General features: G+C 43.2%; 1 protein-coding gene and 1 pseudogene across 1 annotated transcript; one reads left to right on the top strand and one right to left on the bottom strand.

Annotated features, from left to right (window-relative positions):
* Window positions 1-4,859: 4,859 nt before the first annotated feature.
* Window positions 4,860-5,289, top strand: LOC137750572 (EEF1A lysine methyltransferase 2 pseudogene; annotated as a pseudogene).
* Window positions 5,290-11,130: 5,841 nt separating this feature from the next.
* CHGB (chromogranin B) lies at window positions 11,131-23,926 on the bottom strand. The gene is made up of 5 exons (XM_068524254.1): window positions 23,878-23,926; window positions 19,285-19,331; window positions 18,725-18,818; window positions 12,111-13,750; window positions 11,131-11,214 (listed from the first exon to the last, which is right to left on the bottom strand). Exons 1-5 carry the CDS (start codon window positions 23,924-23,926, stop codon window positions 11,131-11,133), a joined length of 1,914 nt encoding a protein of 637 aa, XP_068380355.1.
* Window positions 23,927-24,944: the final 1,018 nt, after the last annotated feature.

The raw sequence follows: 24,944 nt of genomic DNA, 5'->3' as shown, positions 1-24,944 counted from the left end.
GGAATGTATTCATCTTATAACTGAAAGTTTGTGCCTTGTGACCAGTATCTCCCCATTTCCCCCACCCCCCAACCCCTGGCAATCACCATTTTACTTTGTTTCTATGAGTTTGATTTTTTTAGATTCCACATATAAGTGACATCATACAGTATTTGTCTTTGGCTTATTTCACTTAGCATAATGCCCTCAGAGTCTATCCATGTTGTCACAAGTGGCAGGATTTCCCTCTTTCTCATGGCTGAATAATATTCCAATGTATATATATGCCACATCTTTATCCATTCATCTGTTGGTGGACACTTAGGTTGTTTCCATATCTTGTCTATTGTGAATAATGCTGCAATGAACACGGGAGTGCAAATATCTCTTCAAGATACTGATTTCATTTTCTTTGGATATATATTCACATACAAAAAGTCTACGTTTTTACACTCCCCCTACATTTTGTATTTTTGATGTTTTGTCTTTTTCATGTTGTGTGTCCATTAATAAATTATTGTAGTTATACTTATTTTTAATACTTTTGTCTTTATATGTGACTTACCCACCACTATTACAATATTAGTGTATTCTGAATTTAACTATATATTTTACCTTTGTCAGTGAATTTTATACTTTCATATGTTCTCATGTTACTAAATAGCTTATTAGTAGCTTTCATTTCAGCTTGAAAAACTCCCTTTAGCATTTCTTGTAAGGCTGATCTAGTGGTGATAAACTTCAGCTTTTGTTTGTCTGGAAAATTCTATCCTTCAATTCTGAAGGACAACTTTGCTGCATATAGTATTCTTGGTTGGCAGTTTTTTCTTTCAGTACTTTGAATATATCATCCCACTTGTTTCTGGCCTGTAAAGTTTCTGCTGAAAAATCTACTTGTAGTCTTATGGGGGTTCTCTTGTAGGTAACAAGTTGCTTTTCTCTTGTTGCTTTTAAGTCTCTCTCCTTGCCTTTAACTTTTGACAATTTAATCATAATGTGTGTCAGTATAGGTTCATCTTATTTGGTACTCTTTGAGTTTCCTTTATCTGGATGTCTGTTTTTTTTTTCTCCAAGTTAGGGAACTTTTCAGCCATTATTTATTTGAATAAGCTTTCTGCTCCTTTCTCTCTCTCTTCTCCTGGGACCTCTATAATGTGTATATTGGTCCACTTGATGGTGTCTCAGGTCTCCTGAGCTATGTTCACTCTTTTTCATTCATTTTTTCTTTTTGTTGCTCTGACGGGATGAAATCCACTGGACTGTCTTTGAGTTCATTGCTCCTTTCTTCTGTTTGATTGAGCCTGCTATGAACCCCTCTGTCGAATTTTTCAGTTTAGTTATTGTATTATTCAATATTCAATTATTCTGTTTGGTACTTTTATTTTCCATCTGTTTTGAAGTTCTCACTTTATTTATGAATTGCTCTCCTGACCTTGGTGGGCATCTTTATGACCATTATTTTGAACTCTATCAGGTAAATCACTTATCTCTTTCATTAAGATCTGTTTCTGGAGATTTTGCTTGTTCTTTTGTTTAGAACATATTCCTCTGTTTATTTTCCTTCACTCTCAGTCTTGGTGCCTGCACATTAGATACAATAGCCACCTCTCACAGTCTTGACAGAATGGTCTCATATAGGAGATAAACCTCATCAATTAGCCCAGTCTGAGCTCTTGGTTGTCTCTCAAGACTTTCTGATCTCCAAGCTACTTGAAGAGCAACTGATAAGCTGTTAAGTACCCCTGACTTTGTTCTTAGTGGCTCCCAGTAATTGAGGGTGTGCCAAGACCCATCAATATCCCAAAGGGGAGGATTGCTGTCACACCTAGATGCAGGCTGATAGAAGTGGATCCTCAGGCAGCAGCTGGGAAAGTATGTAGTTAAGCCCTTTCCAGGGAGAAACTAGGAGGTGAGCAATTTTGCCTGCTCCCTCTACACTGAACCCAGATGCATAGCTGCAGGGGGTGCTCCTGCACCCATATAAAAACTTCTTTGCTAAAGTCCTGTGGGACTCGTGAATGCAGTTCTCACTGGCTATTAGATTTGGGGTTCTATTCCTTGGGTGGCAGCTGGGGTGCCAGACATGTGTATAAGCTCCTTCCAGAGAGGTTGGCAATCGGATAATGTTGGGGCAAACCAGAGGTGGAAAGTAGGGAAAGTGCTCATAGACTCCCGTGGCCCTGGATCACAGCCAGTCCCTAAATGTGTGCTAAATTAGAAGCCTAGCGCTCAAGCAGCACCTTGTAAAGTGTGTAGTCACACGCTCAGGGAAAGGCTGGGAGATGGGTGTTGTTCTCTGCTACTTCTGCACTGAGCCCCGGGGGGTGGCCACAGCAGCAAGTGTTTGGTTGCCATTAAGAACTGCTACTTTGTTTGCTACAGTCCTGTGGGTCTCACGTACCTAAACCGCCTTGGCTTTCAGAGCTAGGTCTTTAGGAGGCCCATTCGTTCCTTGAGTGGGATTCTTAAATGTTGGGGTGCTATGTTGTGGTCCAAACCCTGTGCTCCTCAGGGAGCGGCTGGGAGTTGGGGTTGGCATTTCCCTCTCAACTGTACAATGCCGTGCCAAGGATGAAGTGGAGAGTGTCTCAGCCTCTCTTACTGGATTTGATGTGGCTTTTCTCATCTGTCTGATGTGTAGGAATCACTCAGGTAGTTTCTGGATTTCTCTCAGAGGGGATTGCTCTGTGTGTAGCTGTACATTTGGTGTATCCGAATGAGGGATGAGGGAGTTCAGGACCCTTCTATGTTGCCATCTTGGTCCCCTCTCTCATATGAAGCAGATCTTTTTTCTTTTTTTGGCCGCGCTGCACGGCTTGCGGTATCTTAATTCCCTGACCAGGGATCGAATCCAGGCCCCCTGCAGTGGAAGCTAGGAGCCCTAACCACTGGACCACCAGGGAATTCCCTCATATGAACCAGATCTTAATGGGTAATCATTCATTTATTGGTTGTATATGGAAAAGCCAAAAATATATTCTTTTTTAATATGTATAAACTTTTGAAGAAAAAGTAGGGCGTGTGCATTTTGTTTTAAAGCATTTGTTGTTGGAGATTGTCATGCTGAGTGAAATAAATCAGAGAAAGACAAATATCATATGATATTGCTTGTATGTGGAATCTAAGAAAATGGCACAGGTGAACTTGTTTGCAGGACAAGAGAGAGAGTCACAGACATAGGGGGCCAACTCATGGTTGCCAGGGGGGAAAAGGGCAAGGGGGAGTGAATTGGGAGATTAGGACGGACATATGCACACTACTATATATAAGGTGGATGACTAATAGGAACCTACTCTGTGGCACAGGGAACTCTACTTAGTGCTGTGTGGTGACCTATATGGGAAAAGAATCTAAAAAAGAGTGGCTTATATGTATATGTGTGACTGGTTCACTTTGCTGTGCAGCAGAAACTGGCACAACATTGTAAATCAACTATACTCCAGTAAAAATTAATTAAAAAAAATAAAGCATTGATTGTAAATATTACCATAGCAATAGTAAATACTAAGAAGCATGTCCTAAAAATCTGATTATTAAAATTCATGTTGTTCTAAATGGTCCTGATTTTGGACTCTATTTAACTAGTGCTAGAAAGGATCCAATTACATCTGATATCTTTACTAGAAATAGAATGTTGCCTCTGGGCTAATATTAATTTTTGTAAAATAAATTACAGATTTTTCTTGGCCTTATGTAATACAGGTCAGATGGCAAGAAATGTGAGTACCTGAAGAGCAACTGATAAGCTGTTAATTACCCCCATTAACATTTATTAGGCACCCACTGTTTTTTGACCCTTTCTGAGGAAGTGCAAAATCTTTGAAGCATAGGAAATTAATGTGATGTACTCCCCACCTCCTTTTATTTTTGCCTCTTACAGTTCATTAGTAACCTGGGCTTCTGGCATTTAAATGAGATATTAAAACAGGACTGGAAAGATTTAGACATTTCATTTTCACATTGCCAGAAGGTTAACAAGGTACTAAAGAAAACTTGTTTCAAAATGTGGGTGCCCTCAATATGTTGTATGTTGTTATCATTCTAAACCAGCACACTTGGAAAAAGAGAAATTAATCCAGAGGGTGGAGGAAGTGAGAGTGAAAAGTTGTTTGCCTTCTGGGAGTACTTTCCACAAACAAGTAAGTGTAAGTAAGGTGGCCTCTCACAGTTCTTTTCCATCACCTGTGAGTGACACAAAGTAGCTGTAAGGCGACAGACTCAAGGAATAGAGGAGACAAAAATAAGAAAGAATATGCCTGCTTTAAACCAAGTGTCAGTAAGCCACAGCCCACAGTCCCAATCTGGTGCACCGCCAGTTTTTTTGTATGGCCTCAAGCTAAAAACTGGTTTTACCGGTTTTAAATGTTGGGGTGGAGGCAAAAGAAGAATAATTTTGTGATATGTGAAAATTACATGAAATTCAAATTGCAGTGCCCATAAATGAAGTTTTTTTGGAACATGGCTAGGCTAATTTGTTCAAGTATTGTCTGTCCATGGCTGCTTTCTGCTATAGCCAAGCTGAATAGTTGTGACAGAGACCATATGGCCTTCGAAGCCTAAACTATGTTCCATCTGGCCCTCTAAGGAAAAGTGTGGTGATCACAGATTTAAGTGAAGCGATGAATGGAACAGGAGGGCAGCATTTCGGAGCGTGGTGGGAACGAACAGAGCAGTGGCGCTGGGGCCCCAGGCACAGTCAGAGGGGCAGTCCCAGAGGGGATGGCTTCGTCCCAATGGCTGGGGACCCAAGAGCACTGGGATGCTATTATCAGTGAGAGAACTGCAAACTCTCCAAGAATATGGAGATACAGGATTAATCTCATTTGGAGAAAAGGGTATGGCTCGACTAAGGTAGATGCAAAAACACAAGATTCTACTGGATGCTTCAGTACTTGATAGTGAAACTGGAAATGGCAGAACTTGGTTTCCCTAACATTACTGGAATTGATACAGCTTTCCAGAAATATTATAGAGAAAGAAGGTTTATTAAGTTGAAGGTAGGAGACTTTTTGAATCTTTCTGCAAAGCTGCCTCGATTTCATACTAGTATTGCCAAAGGGACTATTGATGGCATAAGCCTTAATCCTAACAATGCAATTGAGGAGGTGAAGCATTATGTGAAATCTCTTTCCAGAATGTTGAAAAGTGAAAGACTTTTTTCTAATAACCTAATATAATTTAACCAAGGAATCATTGCTAAATGAATTCAGTGAAGGATTTGAACTTCTCAAAGAGCTACCAACACCCAAGTTCAGCTTTGGAGGCAGATCTGGAAACAATGTTGCATCACTGGTTTTCCAAAAAATGTGAGACTTTTTATTGGACAAATTCAGTTAGCTTTTTTAAAGAAACTCCACAACAAAGTAAACCTGACACAGAAAATCCAAGGGTAAATAAATGCTTAGTAATCACACAGGATGCACACATTGTATAGATAGGTTAGTAAAAAAAAAAAAAAAAAAAAAAAATCATGAGCATGTAAGTGGTTGGGTTTTAGAGGTAAACCAAGAATAATTAAAATTTTTCTTTTGTATTTAAAATGTAAATATTTTTCTTTCTGATTTAAAAAAAAAAATTCCTGTAACTGCTGAAACAGTTAAAAACTTTAAAGCAGTAAGTGAATTTACAGGAAAAAAAAAGATGTAAAGTGAAATCCAAAGCTCTTTCTCAGTCCTCTAAACCTATTGGCAGCATTTGACCCCTCTCCGTGTGACAGTTTTCCTCTGCTGGTTCCCTGCTTCCTTTTTAGCCTTTTTTCCTCCATCTCTGTTGCTGGTTCCTCTTCATCTCTGAGATGAATGTTTAGGAAAATATCAATGTGCCCCGGGGCTCAGCAACTGCACCTCTTCCCTTTTTTTGTCTATACTTGCTGCCTGTGTGTAGGATGTTCAAGGGATTTGGGAACTGATAAAAGAAAAAGATAGAACCATGAGGTGGCAGGAGCGCACACCTACTTTTATTGGGTGGTGATGATGCTCTGACAGGTTTGCAAGGGCCGGGAGGGAGGGATGTCCCTCATAGAAGGAATCTGTCCAGAAGCTGCACCAAGGGCTTTGCTACTCACGGGGAGGAGGGCAAGAGAACTCCCAGGGAGAGGGGAGTCGGGGTGGTGCCTTTGGTGTCTAGGTAATGCCGCTCAGCGGCACGGCAGGGAGTCGCTGAGTCAGAGAGGTCCAAGGGGCAGGGGTCTCACAGCTTATAAGGATTGAGGTCTGTCTTGTAGTCACATGGCTCTATCTTATCAATGGCCAGCAGATGCTAAGTATAGTTTGGCAGAGGTATGCAAAGCAGATGGGCCCTGAATGTCCAAAAATGTGCTCCTTTGGGCTATGTTAAAATGAATGGATGTATAAATTTTGAGTCTGGCACTGACAGGCTTTTGAGCTAACGGTTCTCAGCCTACAGTGAAGAAATAAACAACTTTGGGGCAGATATACAGAGGCCATCTTTGGCTCATTTATATAACACTAGGTGATCTCACCCCATTTTGAGGCTTTATACACCATCTGTGTGATGGTGACTCCCACACTGTGTCTTTAGCTGCCCTCTTCCTTGAGCTCCAGGCCCATACACACTACTCACCACTTCCACTGGGTGTCTAGTCATATCTCAAACTTAACAAATCCCAACTTGAGTTCCACATACCTCCCCTCTAAGCCAGTCCCTCCTGCAACCTTCCCCACCTCCCTTCTTCCCAGTTGCTCAGGACTGAAACCTTGAAATCATCCTTGATGCCTCTCTTTCCTTCCTGCCACACCAAATCCATCGGCCCTCCCTGTCATCTGCCTCCAAAACAGATCCTGAGTGTGACTACTTTTCCCCACCCCCAGTGCCACCACCCTGGTCCAAGCCATCACAATGACCCGCCAGGATGTTTTGCAGTGGCCTCCTTGCTGGTTTCTGTGTTTCTGCCCTCACTTCCCCTACAGCCTTCTCTCAACCTAGCAGCCACAGTGTTGTTATCATGTAAAGCAAATCATGTCAGTCCTCCAGAGAACTCTCCAATAGCTAAAGCAAAAGTCCTTACCAGGACCTACAAAGCCCTGCATGATCTGGACCCTTCCACCTCTCTACCGTCATCCCCTATGACTGTCCCCTATGCTGCCTGCTTGTTCTTCTTCAAATGTGCCAACCACATTCCTGTCTCAGGACCTTTGCACCTGCTGTTCCCTCCGCCTGAAGTGTCCTTCCCCAGGTGTCCACGTGGCTCATCCCGCTTCCTTTTGGTCTTTACTTTCTCATTGAGGCCTGTTATGTGTCCAAGTGACTAGCTCCTGAGCTAAAAATAGTAATTGTTGCATTTAGTTAATTATTTAGTACCTGAGATCTCCCAATTATACTATATGTTACAATGGTATGTTGTGTATTTTCATTTTGTAAGGATAGGACACTTTCTCCCCTCCTGTCCCATCACTTGATAAAATATTAGAGACTGTGACAATTAAATACTCAAGTAAGAAAAAAAACTGCAAAGTAACTATAGATGGCTGCATCTGCAGAAGGATTTGGGAGGAGGGGGGCAGAAGCCATTTGTTTCTCATTGTATCAGGTACATAGGGTGCCCTAACAAAGTACCACACCTGGGTGACTTAAAACAGAAATTTATTTCACAATTCTAGAGGCCAGAAGTTCCAAATCAAGGTGTCAGCAGGGCCACACTCCCCCTGACAGTTCTAGGGGGGAATCCTTCCTAGCCTCTTCCAGCTTCTGGTGACCCCAGGCGTTTCTTGGCTGGTGGCAGCATAACTCCAGTCTCTGCCACTGTCTTCACATGGACTTCTTCCCTGTATGTCTGTCTTCACATGGCATTCTTCTCTGTATGTGTCTGTATCTAAATTTCCCTCTTCATGTTGGATATGGGCCCACCCTAATGACCCCATCGTAACTATTATAGATCGCATCTGCAGAAGCTCTATTTCCAAATAAGGTCACATTCACAGGTGCCAGGGGTTAGGACTTCAACATATCATTTTGAGGCACACAATTCAACTCATAACACTCACTCAATGTTTTGCCATCAACATATATTATTTTGATTAAAGGGGGAAAAAACAGTGACCCGGTTAGTCCTTGACTCCTCAAAGAAATGGTGGCACCCAGAGGTCCTAACTGCACTCTGCTGGGCACCACGGCTCAGGTGGGATTCTCTTGGATGTCTCCTGCAACCTTGATAGGTCATTCGTGCCTGCACATTCCCCTGCCCTGAAGTGTCAGCAAACTAATATGAAAAGCTGTGCTAGAGCACAGGGCCTCACCAGGCAGTGGGCCAGGAGGAAGCTGTGTGAACCATTTCCAAGCCTGGGGCACCATGCAGAGCTGTGCTCCATCTGCCAGCAGCTTCTCCTCATGAGCAGTGCCCACCGTGTGTGTGTGTGTGTGTGTGTGTGTGTGAGACTTGCCAGGCAGGCATTTGATGCATTGCAGTGTTTCTCTCATCCAGTAAGTAAATCCCTATTCATTTTGGGCCCCTTGAATTCTCTTTATTTAGGAAATGATTTTGTTTTCTACTGGACTGCAGTAGAGAAGGGGAGAGACATATTGCATTGCATGTATTGCAACGTGTTAAGCATTTCCCAGTATCTTCTGTCAAGACACAGTAACACAAGAGGTTATAACTACAATGTATTACAACGTGTGGTTACCTTATTTACCATAAGACGAGTTTGAGCTTGCCGTTGAATGGTTTCTTAGGTCGGGCTTTCCCAGAAGCAATCCCTGAGATGAGAAGTTGAGGACAATCGGTCTATCTGGGAGGTGATCCCAGGAAACACCAGTAGGGTCACCAGTAGGAGCAGGACAGAGAGGTAAAGAGAGCCCATAAAGGGTGCACTAGAGAGCAGGCCACCTGTGGCACCTGGGGCTCAATCCCCTGGGGAGTTCTAGGAGGCATAGAATATGCGGCTCAGAGTTAATCCACCTGAGGGGTGCGGGAGCTGGCCTGTTTGTTATGGCTTGAATTTTGCCCCCAGAAAAAGATATGTTGAAGTTCCAACCCCTAGTTCCTCCAAATGTGACCTTACTTGGAAATAGGATTGATGCAGAGGTAATTACTCATACTGGAGTAGGGTGGGCCCTTAATCCAACATGACTGGTATCTTTATAAAAAGAACATTGTGTGAAGAGGAGAGGGTCATAGAAAGAAGACGGTCATGAGAAGATGGAGGCAGAGATTGGAATGATGCTGCCACAAGCCAAGGAACTCCTGGGGCCACCAGGAGCTGGAAGAGGCAGGAAGGACATTCTTCTACTGACTTTGGAGGGAGTGTAGCCCTGCCAACACCTTAATTTTGAACTTCTGGCCTCCAGAACTGTGAGAGAGTAAATTTCTGTTGTTTTAAACTACCCAGTTTGTGGTACTTTGTTACGGCAGCCCCCAGAAACCGGAACGACATTTGCATCCTAACTCCTTGTCCCACGAGGACTGCCTCCAGCAGCCATGACCCCCAGCACTTCCCACTTGCCTCTGCGAGCAGCCCATCGTGATCTCATGCCCGGAAAAAATACCTAGAGAGACAATAAGCAGCCTTTTAGAAGTGTATGTGTGCCCAGATTTAGAACAATTTTCTGTCAGATTCGTCACACTGATTCATCACACTGGCTTGCTCTCCATATGATAAACTGACACTCTCCTGGAGAAGTATGTCACCAAGAGTTAACCTGACAAGAATCTGGCTAAATTATCACAGGCAAGTCTTAACTTAGTTTAGAGGAGGAGAACCAGGCCTTCCAGATGAATAAAAGTCATGGGTGATGCCCGGAGGACAACTCTTTGCCTGAACTGCCAAAACAGGAGTAATCAACCAAGTAGAAGCCACCATCTGTGAGGAATGAAATGCCAAGTAAAAGAAGGGAGAAGGGCTATTGTCCGTTGGTCTTGCTGTGAGAAGCTGCAGCCATAAAAATGGTAGCAGCCACTGTTTCCTGCACCATTGCCTTACACCGGGCACTACTCCGAGTGTTTTGCTTAAATTCAGTCATCCTCACAACAACCCAATGGAACAGATATCCTTGTTTTACTGATGAATCTGAGGCCCAGAGGGGGAAAGTAACTTGCCCAAAGTCACACAGTTACTTAGAGTCAAGAGCCCTGTCTTCTTATAGAGCAGATATGAGACAGGCCCTGAAGGTCCAAGGATCTGTCTGGCCTACCCCAGATGTTGTGATTCCCAGTCTGGAGTTCTTCCCACTATCCAGGCTGTCTCCTCAGCCCTGAAAAATGACCCTTGGCCAGCTATTCCCAGAGCTCTCCAGATAATCGGATTTTAAAAGTAATGTCTTATAATAATTTTTGAAACAGACTCTTCAAGCCTATTTAATCTTTCTCCAGCCTGGGGGAGCAATCTCTTTTCATGATCTCTTTCTCTTTATATCCTCCACATTCTTTTTTTTTTATTTCTTTTTTTGGCTGCGTTGGGTCTTTGTTGCTATGCGCAGGATTTCTCTAGTTGCCGTGAGTGGGGGCTACTCTTCGTTGCGGTGCACAGGCTTCTCATTGTGGTGGCTTCTCTTGTTGCGGAGCACGGGCTCTAGGCGCGCGAGCTCAGTAGTCGTGGCTCACGGGCTTAGTTGCTCCGCGGCATGTGGGATCTTACTGGGCCAGCATTCGAACCTGTGTCCCCTGCCTTGGCAGGCAGATTCTTAACCACTGTGCCACCAGGGAAGCCCTCTCCACATTCTTTTATTTCAGATGTTTGGTCTTTTCCTTTTTTTTTTTTTTCGTTTCTGTATCCAAACATCAACAAACCAACAAATCTTAGTGCTGTATTTTAGAATTTACTTTGAAGAATGGATCTAAAATTCACACTCCTCCCTATTAGCCCAAAGGAAGCTGAGAACATGACACTTTTGGCCTCAGGTGAATCTTTTATTACTTCAAACTGAGACATTTTTTCAAGGACAGTAGCACAGTCATTGTCACAAGCATGTTAATATATCTATTTTTTGATAAAGAATATGCTACAAGTCATGCTATTCATATTTTCAATAACATTCTGGCAAAAATTAAGGACATTTCCAATCGTGTCAAACATTTGATGAACGGTAAATTCTACTTTCTGCCTTTAGGTAAATAAATGGGGTCTTTCAGTGAAGTGGTGGAAAACAGATCATGTGAGGGCTGCTTTTAAAATCTGCCGTTTGCTCCAACGACCATCAGCCCCTTCGGTTACCACTGAATTTCTCAGCTATTTTCTGTAGTTCCAAATCCATCGCAGCCAAGTTTTCAAGTTCTTTTTCCTAGAAAATACAGAAAAGTAGAGGCATGAGGTCCCAGATCAATTTAGCTCTTTGCACTTTTAGGGAGTATGAACAGAAAGGGGGATTTTTGATATGTTAGAGGCTATAGGAGATACCCGACATCAGTGGTTTTCAAAGTGTGGTTTCTTGACCTGCAGCATCAGCATCACCAGGGAACTCGTCAGAAATACAGGTTCTTGGGCCCCACCTGGGACCTACCTACTGAATCAGAAACTCTAAGGCTAGAAATCCCACATGATTCTGAGGCACATTCAAATCTGAGAAGCACCAACCTACATAATCAAAATTGGGGGAAAAAAACATTGTTAAGGAAGGTAAAGCTCTGGTAATGTTACTTCTCCTACACGTAGATGGCTGACTGTTATAGGCCAGGAGATGACAGAGATAGAACTAAGCAACTAACTTCTGTATCACCTGTTCTTTCCTACCCTGGGAAATAGTGATGAAAAGTCAAATGATCAAGGAGAAGACACTAGACCAGTGGTTTTCAACCTTGGCTGAACATGGAAACCACCTGGGAGCTTTAAAACATCCTGATGCCCAGGCAGCATCCAGTACCAAACAGAATCTCTGGGTGTGGGTCCCAGATGCCAGTAATTTTTCAGGCTCCCCAGGTGATGACAACGTGCAGCCGAGGTTGAGAGGCACTGCAGCACTGCAGCACTGCAGTGGGAGGAAATGAACAGGGATGTGGACAATGGCTAGACGCCAGGTGGAAATCAAACCCAGAGGTTGTCTCCGCTCCGTTACTAGGCATCCAGTCCCACGGTGATTAATTCCCATCCATGTCTCCCCATAATATCAGACAGTCTTGTGTATAACATATTAAAATTAACCACCGGAAGTCAGTTTTAAGCAAAAGCCCCACACCATACCTCTTCCTCCGTCAGAACTCCTTGGCCAGCCCTCTCCTCTTCATTTTCTGCTGCGTGGCGATGGCCCATCTGCTCCTCCGAGTCATAGAAGTCCGGGAACTCAGCCGACTTCTTCCTGTAGTGAAGGAGCTGGTCCAGTTCGGCCACTCTGTCATACTGCCTTTTCAGATCCAGTTTGGGGGCCAGGTTTCTCTTCTCATACCCCCAGTTTACATCCTCCTCAAAGGGCTTTTTCTCCCACCAGTCATAGTTGTATTCTGGGAAGAAATTCTTCTCATTCAAGGTCAGCCCGTTCTCCTCTTCGCCCTCAAGAAAACTGTCATCCATGTGGTCTTTTCTCTCAAACTGGCTGCTCTTCCACTGGGGAGGGCCGTAGTACGGACTGGCAAGCTCCCCTAATGTCTTCTTGTCGGTGATGTGATGGGGAGCATGCTGTTTGCCTCGAAGCCTAGCTTCTTCCCTGTTCTCTTCAGCGTCTTGCGGGTCCCCCAGCTGCGGCCACTTCCCCCGGGCTCCTTCCTCACCCTTTTCCTCATCATAGTCGAGGTAATTTCTCAACTCGCCTGGTGGATGCCGCCTCGCCTTGTCCGTCTGGCTTTCCTGAGCACGGTGGTGTGCTTCACCCAAGAACCGTTTCTCTTCTGTTTGGTGTAGCGTGGAGTAGTCTCCCGGCTCCCCTCCCCGGGCTCTGTGGCGGGTTCCCCCCTCCTGGCCTCTCTCTTCCTCGCTCTCCTCGTCATAGCCGTGCGCCATGCTATTCAGCTCTAGGCCGAGGCCTTTCCTACTGTCCTCCTGCTCCGGGCTCTCCTCACTGGGAGGCCTGGGAGCCCGGGCAGCCGGGTGACTCCTCACTTCCTCCCCGTATTCGGCTTCTTCCTCTGAAGTCCTGGAGAGGGTTGGATGGCGGGCTCTCTTTTCCCCTGAGCCGGCTGTGCCCACGTGGGGCTCCTCCCGGGAGTACCCCCTTCCCTCAGTGGGAGGATTCCCTTCCTGAGAGGACCTGTCGGGCCTGCTCCTCCCGTGGTGGTGTCTTGGCCTCGAGCGTCGCTTGTCCACCTCGGGGCTGACATCCTCCTCGCTCTCCTCGGGTCCTTCCTGGCGCTCGGGGTGGCTTTGCGGCTCTCGGGGCCCATTCTCCTGGCTCCCGGTCTCCTCTCCACTCTCCTGGCTGCTCCTCTCCCGGCTGTGCGACTTCTCAAGGCCCCCCGCAGACTGCGTATCATATCTGGACACTAACTCCTCTTTCTTAGCTGGAGTCTGGTTTCTGTGGCTGAGAAGAGCAGTTTGTGCCTCTCCTGGCCCTCCAGGGTGTCTCTCCTCACTGCCGTCTTCCACACGCTCCCTTTTCTGATATTCCTCCGCCTCCTCTTCCTCCCTGTCGTGTCCCTTGCTCTTCTCAGAATGGCGTGTCTTTGCTTCTTTGGCCACTTGGCTGCCTTGGGGCTCGCCTGCCCGCTCTCGGCTGTGCCCACCGCCCTCTGTGTCTGCCACTGTCTGGCCTTGGGCGTCCTCCTCCCCTGCGTCCTCCCTACTGGAGGTCCTGGGGGTTTCTGAGGCGTCAGCTGGGTCTCTTAACAATCTCACTTCAAACCTTGTGTTTTCATTTTCACTTTTCTCTTCATCTTTGAGCTGTTTTCCACCTGTAATGAAAATAAAAAAGAGTGAGTATCACTTCAGAATTGTTTGTGGTTCAGTAAGCACAGCCTCAGTGATCACTACAAATCCTAAAAATCCTGAAAATCCTTGGGTAATTTTTTAAGTTAATAAAGAATATATTCAGATTATTATTATTTATTTATTTTTTACTCAGATTATTTTTAAAAGAAATGGTATGGGGACTTCCCTGGTGGTCCAGCGGTTAAGACTCCACACCCCCAGTGCAGGGGGCCAGGGTTCGATCCCTGGTCAGGGAACTAGATCCCGCCTGCTGCAACCAAGATCCCACATGCTGCAACTAAGATCCAGCGCAGCCAAATAAATAAATAAATATTAAAAAAAAGAAAGAAAGAAATGGTATGAAAACTCCTTAGCTGTGTTTAAAGCTGATAATAAATTCTCTGCATATTTATTTTTTCATAACACCCAACAAGCATCTTTCAATGACCAAATTGAAATCCAAATATAGGTTTATAAAATACTAGAATTTAGAACCAGAAGACACCTTAGAATTTGTGTATTTCAACCTCCTCTTTTTGTGGACAGAGACACTGAGGCTCAGAGAGGTGTAATTCAGGACCATTCTTTCCATGTTTGCTCTAAGTAGGGGTTTAAAAGTTAGTGTTGTGTAAATGGTTCCCATAGAATCCAGCTAAATGAAGTTAAATGCCCAAAATGGGAAATATCAGATTCAACAAAGGATTAAAAAATTTTTAAATTAGTTTATCAGACTTCTATTGTCCAGTCAACTGTGTAGATGCAACTTAGCAGTAAGTGACAATAAAACTTAGTAATTGGTGATAAGCAGGGTGTTTGTTTCTTCCCTGAGAAAACTGCACAGCAGTGGAAAGGACCATGTCCTTCCCTCACTCAGGTCCCATCCGCCCCACATGTTCTCAAATGTTGAGAATGAACTTCAGTAAACTGAGTTATCTTTGTATTGCACAAATCAACAGTACACAGTATAACTGACATTTTAATTGAATGCTGTTTTTTCTCATCTTTTCCAAATGTTGACAGCATCTTCACTAAATCCTCCTTAACTCAAGGACATCCTGTGAAAGAAGATATGCAGTTAACACTGTCTGAGTTGTTAGCTGGGAGGGCTTGGGTTTCAACTGATGTCACTGAGTTCATATAGAACACCTGAGGCCAAGGCTGCTCACAGCTCTAGGCTGACGTCTGCGCCATCCATGGTGGGGGCCACCAAACCTTTGTGGCTACTGAGGACTTGAAATGTGGCTGGTCCAGACTGAGACATGCTGTAAATGTAAGAAACCACCAGATTTCAGACTTCAGATGAAAAACAAGAATGTAAAATATCTCAAATTTTCATATTGATTATATGTTGGAATGATAATATTTTGGATGTATAAGATAATATATATTATAAACATATTGTATGTACAAATTATATATTGAATAAAATAAACTGGACAAAATTAAATGTATTATTAAAATTAATTTCACCTGTCTCTTTTTACTTTTTTAATGTGGCTACTGGAAAATTTGGAATTATATTTGTGGTTCACATGATATTTCTATTGAATGGCTCTTGATGAGTCATTTTGAACTGACATTTGCAAAATAGAAAAAATTGGTCTGTTTTGTAAAAATGTCCAAGAAATAGCAGACAGTCTATTCCTCTCTGCTTAAAAGCCCAGCCTGGCATGATAATATTTTCATGTTTTATGAGGCAACTGAAATGTCCCTGACCTTTCACACCCAGACACCTGAGGGCTGGCCCCTCACCAGTGCCTTTGCCTTTTAAGAGCCAGTGGTGGTGTGTGCAGCACTGAGGCAGGGCTGACCAGGTAGGCACAGGTAAGCAGGGAGGCTTTGAGCAGATACTGATGTCATCCAGACAGAATCTCAGCTTCCCGGGGCAGAGGCTGTGTGGCCCCTTTCCTACTGCCTGCCGGTCAAGAAGAGAAGTATTTTTATTTTTTCCAGGTTAAATGTGTGTTGCTTGTAGCAGCTTGCCTGAGGCTTAGCACTTCCTCCTAAATTTAGCTTTAAGTCCCCTCAGGTGAGATCTGAGGCGGGCTGTGATTAGCAGCATACAGTCTTGTCAATCTGTAAAACCAAGGTGTGAAGCTCACTCTTACTTCAAGTAAAAAGTGGAAAATGCACCTTCCATCCCTAGCTATCATGTTGCAAAGATGACCAGATCAAAGGGATTCTTATACCTGTTAAGAAATTGGACTATGAATTCCCTAAGTTCTCTTCAAGCCATGAAACAATGATTCTTCCCTGCTCCCCAAATGTTCGTTTGCTCAGTAAGCGTGTGCTCACTCCAGAGATGTGCTGGAGAGAGTGGGAGTGGAGACAGAGATGGGCTGGGGATGGGAGGGAGGCTACATGAAGGAATTCATCCAGCTTGTTGGCAGAAAGCTCCACCAGTCCTGTGATCAGCATAAGACATTTCAGCAGGAGAGAGAAAACCAGAATAGGACAGAAGTGTGGACAAAGAATGTCGCCTGCCAAATCAGTAAACAAAGGATGTCCTGGCCATCTAGGCACTGCAGCCACACCTAACTGTGTACCCAGAGGGGATTCAGGATGGAAAAAAACAAGATAATTAACGTGCATATCAAAGGAATGACTTCAATAAGCCCAGACTCTTGCATCTTCCCATACCTAGAAAAGTGCTAAATTCGTTAACTTAAGATGTCTGGTTTTCTTTAATTAACAGTAATATTTTGATGTTCTGACTATCTGGTTTTTCTTGCAAAAACGCCTATATATCCTGGCTCCTCCCTTACCTCTTCAAAACAGTCCCTCAGACTGTATCTGAGAGGTTTTCTCCTGAGCTTAAGTGCTTAGTATGTCCATGGAATAAAATATAAATCTCAAATTTTAGGTTGTGCTTTTTTTTTTTTTTTTTTTCCAGTCAACAGAAGTTATGAACTGGTAGCCCAAAGGTGAATTCTATTTGGCCTAAATAACATTTTTAGTAAATTTGAATTCAGAGGCAATACTTAAATACTAGGAGATATTGCTTAGATATCCAAATTTTAAATTCTTTTGAAAAATCCCAAGATCTGGTAACAGAATCTATATTTCTCTCACAATAGGTTTCAAGCTGAGAAAAATCTACTCCTCCTTAGAAGGGGCATGTATCCTCCAGTTCGTGAGTCACTTCCTGTCCTGTTTTATTCCTTTTCTCTTATGTGTTTGCCTGGCCCCGGCTGGTGTTTAAGTCTGCAACCCCGAAGGAGCTCAAATATCCCTAATCTCAGTATTTAATGGCTCTCTGGGTATGATGTCTCCAAGGTCCTGATAGACATGGGTCATTTGATTTTTACCAGTTTTCCTGGGGCTCTCTCAAGAGACTCAAAAGACCCCAGGGCACAATCAGTGATGAGCAGAGGCTAGAATCCTACCTGAGAGCTAAGAATCTGATCTTGGCAGTTAGCAAAGCCCTACAATGAACAACTCTTCCTAAGCAATCTTGGTTCTTTGATGACCTAGTATGACAGACCCAAAACTTCTGCATCCATCTGGTAAACAAAGAAAGGGGAAGGGAGATAACGAGGTGGGTTTGCCCAAAGGAGCAGCCTTTAGTCCCTGCCTGGAGACCCACCCTGCTCTCACTCATTCCCTGCAATGGCTAATATGCTCATTCTAACAAGATCATTCCTGTAATTGCTGGAAAAGAAAGTTGGGGAGAAATTCAGAAAGAGGCAGGTAGGCTGGGAGTGGTAGAGAAGCTTCCTTCCACTGTGCATGGGTCTCCTACAGTCTCAGGCCCCCACACCTACTATGGTTATCCTGAAGCCCCCAATAGTGGATTGAGTCCCCGCAGGTTACTCTTTGGGCTAGTCACTCATACTTGTTATAATTTTATGCATGGGCCTCATGTGCAGCAACAGGAAGAGAGTATTATCTTGCAATAGGAGATTTTGAGGGTGAAAAGAAAAAAGAAAATCCATTCTTCTCAGCCTGACCAAAAATTTAAAAGCAGAGAAAGGTGTTGAAGAGAACAGAGCTTTTCGGATTTGTTTGAATCAGTTTGACTTCATGCTGAAAGAGATGCATAGTTTTTGTTTTTGTTTTGGCCATGCTGTGCAGCATGCGGGATCTTAGTTCCCCAATCAGGGATCGAACCCGTGCCCCCTGCACTGAGAGCACAGAGTCTTAACCACTGGACCGCCAGGGAAGTCCCAGAGATGCATAGTTTTGTAAAATTTACCTCTTCATATCAACTTCCAATGGATACTGCTCGTATCACTGTTCAAATTTTGTTTTCAACATAAGCTGTTTTGTATAGAGGAACATTCCAATCTAGACCCAGAAGGCCATTGCTCTGACTCCTTGGATGCTCTAAGTCTACCCCCACCCCTTCCAGTTCTCAGGCCTGGAACTCCTGACACCATTTGGTATTACCTCTCATTCTATCAAGCTATGCCTTAAAATGGCTTAGCCAATCGGTCATGTACACAGGCCAGAAGTTTCCCAGTCACCTTTCCAAACTTCTAACTCCTCATTGTCAGAAGAATAGAAGGTAAAGGGAAGAGTAATTTTTGTCTCCTTCTATCCTTTCATCTTCCATTGCTTCCAGAACACTTTGCCCCCCTGTCTAATCACAAACAAGCACACCCCATACCTCCCTCCACCCAAATGAAAGCCTGTTTTAAAATTCCAAACTCTCGAACCAAGGAATTTAAGAACTATATAGACAGCTCACAGACTATCATTGAGTTCAACTCCCTCATTTTATTTTGAGGAAATAAGCCCAGAGAGGCAAGGGGTCTTCCCCATGGTAACACAGCTATTAAGTGGCAGAGCAGGGTTTGGAAGCCATATGTTATCTCCCCAGATACTGATCTAGCCTGTAGTCTTCCTACTGCATCATGCCCCTGGTTCATATGGAGGTAAACTGGAAGGTGAAACAGAGGGAGCAAGAGAAAGAACTACTCAAGGGACAAAGATCTCCTGCAGTGGAGGATACTTACTCTTCTTCAGGACTTGTCGGCACTCAGGGGTGATGGGTGGAGTGTTGGACTTCGACAAGGCATTTGAGAGGACCTCGATGATGCAGCGAGTCACCTAGGGGGAAACCAAAAAGCAGGTTGGCAAAGCTGGTATCACTGGGATGCCCGACTACTTAACCCAGAGCTGCTGTCAAGAGAGGCTTGGCTATGTGACCTGTACCGATGCAGACCTCTTGGGTCAGGAATGTAGACTTACATATAGGACTGTAATGAAACCTCCCAGGCCTCCCCACAGAGCAATGCAAGAAGGCACTGGGTCAAGACTATCCAGAGAAGAGAAATAAACACCCATTTCTGAACAGATTCAAAGGAAAACAGTGTGATGAGAGCTATCCTCAGGGGCACTAAAACATCCAGGAAGGAGGTAAAAGCCCAGGGCAGGAGGGACATCACTTGCTCCCATTTCCTCATTGTTGTTTGTCTATTTTTGTTTTTTATTTTGTTTAGTTTGATGAGATAAAGGGTGGGAGAATCCAGAGTCTAGATATAAGTCTAGATTCCAGACTTCCATTTCAACTTACCATTTCTTCACTGTGGTTCCTGATGTCCACTGGCACAGAACTGACAGCTTTGAAAGAAAAAAAGAATGGGAAGTGAGTTGATTTTTGGAAGCTGTGTGTCCCCAAACTCACAAAATCACCCCACCCCGAGCATGTTACTTGGAAGGAGGGGCAAAGTCAGAGCTGAGCAGAGTGGAGAGAGTTGGGGATGTCTGTCCCAGGGACCAGAATTGCCCCAGTTGCACGCACACACACACACACACACACACACACACACACACAGACACACACAGACACACACACACACAGCTGTTTCCCCTAGCAATGTCATAAACATGATTTGAAAATGAATGCTATCTTATATCCAATATAAATCAAATCCACACAAGGGGAGCTTCTGGGATGCTGGCAATGTTCTGTTTTTGATCTGGGTGCTGATTACACAGGTGTGCTTGAGGAGGGAAAAATTCAGTAAGCTGTATACTTATGATCTATATGAAGTTTTCTGTACATATATTATATGTCAATAAAAAGTTTAAAGCAAACCTAGTTTAAATGAAACCGGGGTGCCCTCCTCAACCCTTCTGCCTACTCAAAATGGGTAAAGATCTGTGATTCCCTTTGCCTTTTCCCGTCCCCAAGAAAATATTCTCCCTGAAACTCACTTCCTTTACAAAAATGTGGTTATGATTATCTTATATAATTAATTACCTCGTTTTACCCCCAAGCCTTTTCTTGGACAAGCATGCTGATGTGTCTGTATCAGTGTTGTTTCCCTTCCCCCATGTTGTCTGCAGCCATGTAAAGAATATGGGAGGTATCTAATTTTACCAGGACATTGTCGAGTCCGTAATATCATACGCAAATAGGTGTTTAACAGATGGTTCATGAGGATATTGCAGAAAGATAAATTTTAATTTATTTAAATTAAATTTCATGAGATTCTGCTTATTTTAAACCAGGGATTGAAGTGATCGAAGTGCCTTTGTCATCTTAGGAAATGCTTCAGGTGTTTTTAATTTTACAGTGCTTTTTTTTTTTTTTTTTTTCTTTTTCAAAGTTGCTTTGATTCTTTTATCTTTCACTTTGACTTTGTTTCGTCTAAGCCCTTTCCACTGGAGGAGCTCAAAGCGTTTACATATATGCCCATCTCTACAGTTCTCCTGACACTCCCTAGAGGAGAAACTGCTATTATGGCTGGAGAAGCTCAGTGCAGAAGATTCTTCCAGGTCTCTGAGACAAGTGAAGAGCTACTTGGAGCAAGAGCAAAACTCTCAGACATCAGAGATGGAAGCTGCTCAAATGCTGTTTCTTATTACCAGCAACCTGACCTTTCCTCCCCAAATATTTGCTTTCCAATCTCTTTACCTCCTCCCAATCAATTACATATCATAGGGCTCAATCTAGACATAAAACTCCTATTTCGTTTGTTCACCTTACTGAATTTTCCTTTTCAAAGCACAGCCTGGGATCTACTTCAATTGTTTCAAGAGGCCCAAAGTTATGCAGCATGTTAAAATCACTGGTAAAATATTTAAGAAGTGATTAACAAGGTATGACCCCACTATCTTCCTGAAATGTAGTTCAGACAAGATCTGGATGGCCACCTTTGGTACTCAGGGTCCAATATGCTGGGCCATTATTTTATCCCCCAAATGTCTGTTATTTGAGAACATTCCCACTTTGGCACTTACTCTTCCCACCTGAGATCTGTAAAATGCTCTGAAAAGAAATAACTGAGAGAATTACTTCTGTCATAAACTAGAAGGTGCCTTTTAAAATTCTAGCTTTACTAAACTTTCTTTGGTAAATGCAGTTTCTTGCTAATAACTTTTCTCTTCTTTTTCCACAAATGTTTAATAGGTGCTATTATTAACTACTGATATTGCTAAAGTAGTAACAGTCATCTGATTTGAGGGGAGAGGAATATTTTTCTTTTGTGACTCTAAACAATTTGTAGCTCATGTTTGTTTTTACAGAACAATCCTGTTTCCTAATTGAGGCTCTTCAGACATCTTTTTGATGGAAAGGAACTAAGTTCTCCTTATGGAAGCATATTATGCATCTAGTGAGACATCTAAGTTCCATTGTATTTCTTCCAATAGAATTTGTGGCAGCAACGTAATAACCGAAGGTATGTTGATACCCCTAAAGTAGTTTAACTTATTTTTGTAAAAGTTAACATTAAGGGTGCACAAAAGAAAACCCAATAATTGTGATAATAGTGAAGTAGTCAAATGGCAGAAAATTTTTCAAATAATATCATATGATAAATCTGAGAATAACTTCCAAAGTATTAATATTCCATAAGACTACCAAACTAAGGTTTCATCCCAGAATGAAAATACAGCTATAAAATAACATGGTACGCAAACTGTGTTTTTTTTTTTTGGCTGCGTTGGGTCTTTGTTGCTGAGCACAGGCTTTCTCTAGTTGTGGCGAGCGGGGGCTACTATTCGTTGCGGTGCGCAGGCTCCTCATTGCGGTGGCTTCTCCTGTTGCGGAGCACGGGCTCTAGGCGCATGGGCTTCAGTAGTTGTGGCACACGGGCTCAGTAGTTGTGGCTCGCGGGCTCTAGAGCGCAGGCTCAGTAGTTGTGGCATACGGGCTTAGTTGCTCCACGGCATGTGGGATCTTCCTGGACCAGGGATCGAACTCGTGTCCCCTGCATTGGCAGGTGGATTCTTAACCACTGCACCAGCAGGGAAGTCCCCGCTAACGCTTTTGGATGCAGAAACCATCTTACCTAGTATATATGAATAGCAAGTAGCTCCTTCACTCATATTAATTTTTAGAGTGCACAACTCCTGTAGAAAGGTGTAGATCTCCCTTCAGAAGTTCATAATGGTAGGAAATGAGCCAGATGGTTTCTGCAGGTTTCCTGTGATTTTACTAAATAACAAACTCTGCTTGAAGGCTACCATGTCTAATATCCAAGCATTTGGGGGAGGTGGGAATAGGGAATGCCTGCTAATGCATATGGAGTTCCTTTCTACCATGATGAAAATGTTCTGAAATGTGATAATCTGTGAATGTACTAAAAATCACTGAATTATGCACTTTAAAAGTGTGGATTTTATGGTGTGTGAATTATAGCTCAGTAAAAAAATTTTTTAAAGAATATAATATCTTGATTTTAGTTGCTGTTAAAATATAAACCCTTCTTAAAATATTATCTTGCATAAGAGCCATAAATATTTTACCACTATAGTTAAATAAGTCTCATAAATGACATTGTTTTTGTGGTCTATAGCACAATGTATAGCACAGATTTAGCTTGTTAAGCAATTCCTTTCTGAAAATATTTTTGACCAGGAAGGACTCTAAACATTCATTTGGTTTTCTTTAATTAAATCGAAAACATTTATAGGCAATTTGTAAGAGTGACAAGAATTTTAGAAAATTCTGAATGTATGTAGTTTGCAATAAAATAAATTACCAGTGGCTTTCATTTTCTCTTTGGGATCCCATAATTGCTGTCAATGAAACCCTCATATTCATGGATGGCAATGCCTCAACTCTAGTTAGGAATCTCAATCTCAGATAAGAACAATATTCTCTGAGGTCATTAAGACAGCTAAAAAAAAACCCTCCAATTTAGTCTGGTGGTGGCATATTTACTTCTCAATGGACTCGTGGATTTTACATCAACACACACACACACACACACACACACACACACACACACACACACACACACTTTTTCCCCAAATCTCCAAATCTCCAAAGATCATTTCTTTGAGATTCAGAGTAGTTTGAAAGATCAATCCCATAATTTTCCACACATAAAGAGGCACTGTCAAATATCTACTACTTAAAATTTTACCCTCCCAAATTGACTAAAACGATTTTTTTTTTTTACTACTCTAAAAATATTTTTTGTGGTTATTTTATACTCATTATTTTTCTGGAATACAAAAGTCAAAATACCTCTTGCAGTTTCCATTTATAACTTAAAGATAGATTAATTTGAATGTGAAATTACCTCTCCCCAGAGACAAAAATACAAAATACAGAAAAATATTACACTAAACCTGTGCATACATATACCTGACCACACATATGTGAATGTGTTAAGAAAAAAGATATATCTTATCTACATATATACATGAGACTTACTTTTATCTAATCATGTTTAAGTAATAAAATAATAAAATAAATTATGCAGTTGCCAACTAATATAATACATGTACTCCTGTCTCTCCGTGGTCATCTGGCTTTAAAAAGCCAAACAAACACTTAATTACAGATACAGAATAAGACTATAAGAGCATCTCTCTAAACAGGTAAAAAGGATGTGACATTTTAGAAGTGAGCACAAAATTTGGGGTTTCCTTGGAGGCGCGGGCACGTCTTCTTTATATCTATTAAAACTGAGACTCTTTTGGTTGTGCTAGGAAGCCCTCTGGCTTTTTCCAAGTCAGACGTTGGGGCGGGGAGTTGAAGGGAAATACCCAGGGAAGAGAAGAAAGTAAGAACCTCAAGCAAGAGGGAGACACCATCCACTCAACCCTCCCCGTCTCCCAGTATCCGCCAGTCAGGATGCCCAGAGCGGCCGGAGAGGCAGAGGCTGGCGCTGTCCGCGGTGCTGAACGCCCCACAGTGCCCACTCACCAGCCATCATCGTGGCTCCCAGGAGGCCGAGAAGCACTGCGGGCTGCATGGCCCGGCTCGCCGTAATCTGCGCAGGAGAAGAGGGCGGCGGCTGGCGGTGAGCAGACGTGGACGGAAGGCGAGATGAAGATACTCCGGGAAAATAGCCTTGTATCCTGGTCCCCGCGGTGTGGCGCGGTTGGCGCAGGCCCCGCTCTTTTAAAGAGCAAGCCGGGGCCGCAGGGCCGGGAGGGGCGGGCACCCAGGAGGCGGCGCCCCCTCGCTCAGCCCTGACGTCATGAGGCGGCCCCGGGGGCGGTGGCGCAAGTAGGAAGAAATTTACGCCAGTCCAGTTGTCTTGGTGCTCTGGGTCTTGAGCGGGGGTGGGGAGTTAGGCAGAAGAAGGGGTGTAAGGGTGAGGGGAGGTAGTTAAAATGAGTCGGGGGGAGAGGAGCGAGGTCCTGCTTAGATTGCTCAAGCTTATTTCTCATCTCCCCCGCACCGCACCACCCCGCAACCTCCATATCTAGAAACATGTGTTTGAGGCTGTGTATGTCTTTTCACTGTTGTCAGTTGGTCGACAGCCAGTTCCTACATTCAGACTTACTTTTCTTTTTTCTCATTATTTTATAAACTTTTTATTATTTCAGATCACCATGTACGGGGCGGGGGGGGGGGGAAGCCTTTGGGAAAAAGATTTCTCAGGAATTCTCTCAAAGCAGGATGACAGAGGAAATCAATATTTTCCTTAGGAGACAGGGCTTTAGAATAAACATGGTATGAGATAGGGGTACAGTCACTTTTTTTTTTTAAACCATATCACCACCTAATTGTTCTGGGAATTTTTTTTTTCCTGAAATGACCATATTTCCCACATGCTCTGTAGTTTAACTTTGAAAAAAACCTGGAGTTTTTTGTATGTGTACGGGTGTGTTTCTGGACTGTTCTAGAATATCAGTCCATTCCATTTCAGTGGTCTATTTGTTTATCCTTGGAGCAGTACCATACTTTCTCTATCACCATAGCTTTTAAATAAGTCTTGCTATCTGGTGGAAAAGGTCTTCTCACCTTGTTTTTCTTTAGGATGT

This window comes from Eschrichtius robustus, chromosome 16 (assembly GCF_028021215.1).
Source record: "Eschrichtius robustus isolate mEscRob2 chromosome 16, mEscRob2.pri, whole genome shotgun sequence".
Classification (NCBI taxonomy): Eukaryota; Metazoa; Chordata; class Mammalia; order Artiodactyla; family Eschrichtiidae; genus Eschrichtius; species Eschrichtius robustus.
Note: the sequence above shows the minus strand (reverse complement) of the source record. Positions and strands in the feature narration are given on the sequence as shown.

Coding starts and splice junctions, on each gene's coding strand:
- CHGB (XM_068524254.1), bottom strand. CDS start 23,926: ATGCAGCCCGCAGTGCTTCTCGGCCTCCTGGGAGCCACGATGATGGCT. Junction 18,819..19,284: donor GGAACCACAGTGAAGAAATG/GTAAGTTGAAAT, acceptor GTTTCCCCCTAG/GTGACTCGCTGCATCATCGA. Junction 11,215..12,110: donor GAGTTCTGACGGAGGAAGAG/GTATGGTGTGGG, acceptor TGTATTTTCTAG/GAAAAAGAACTTGAAAACTT.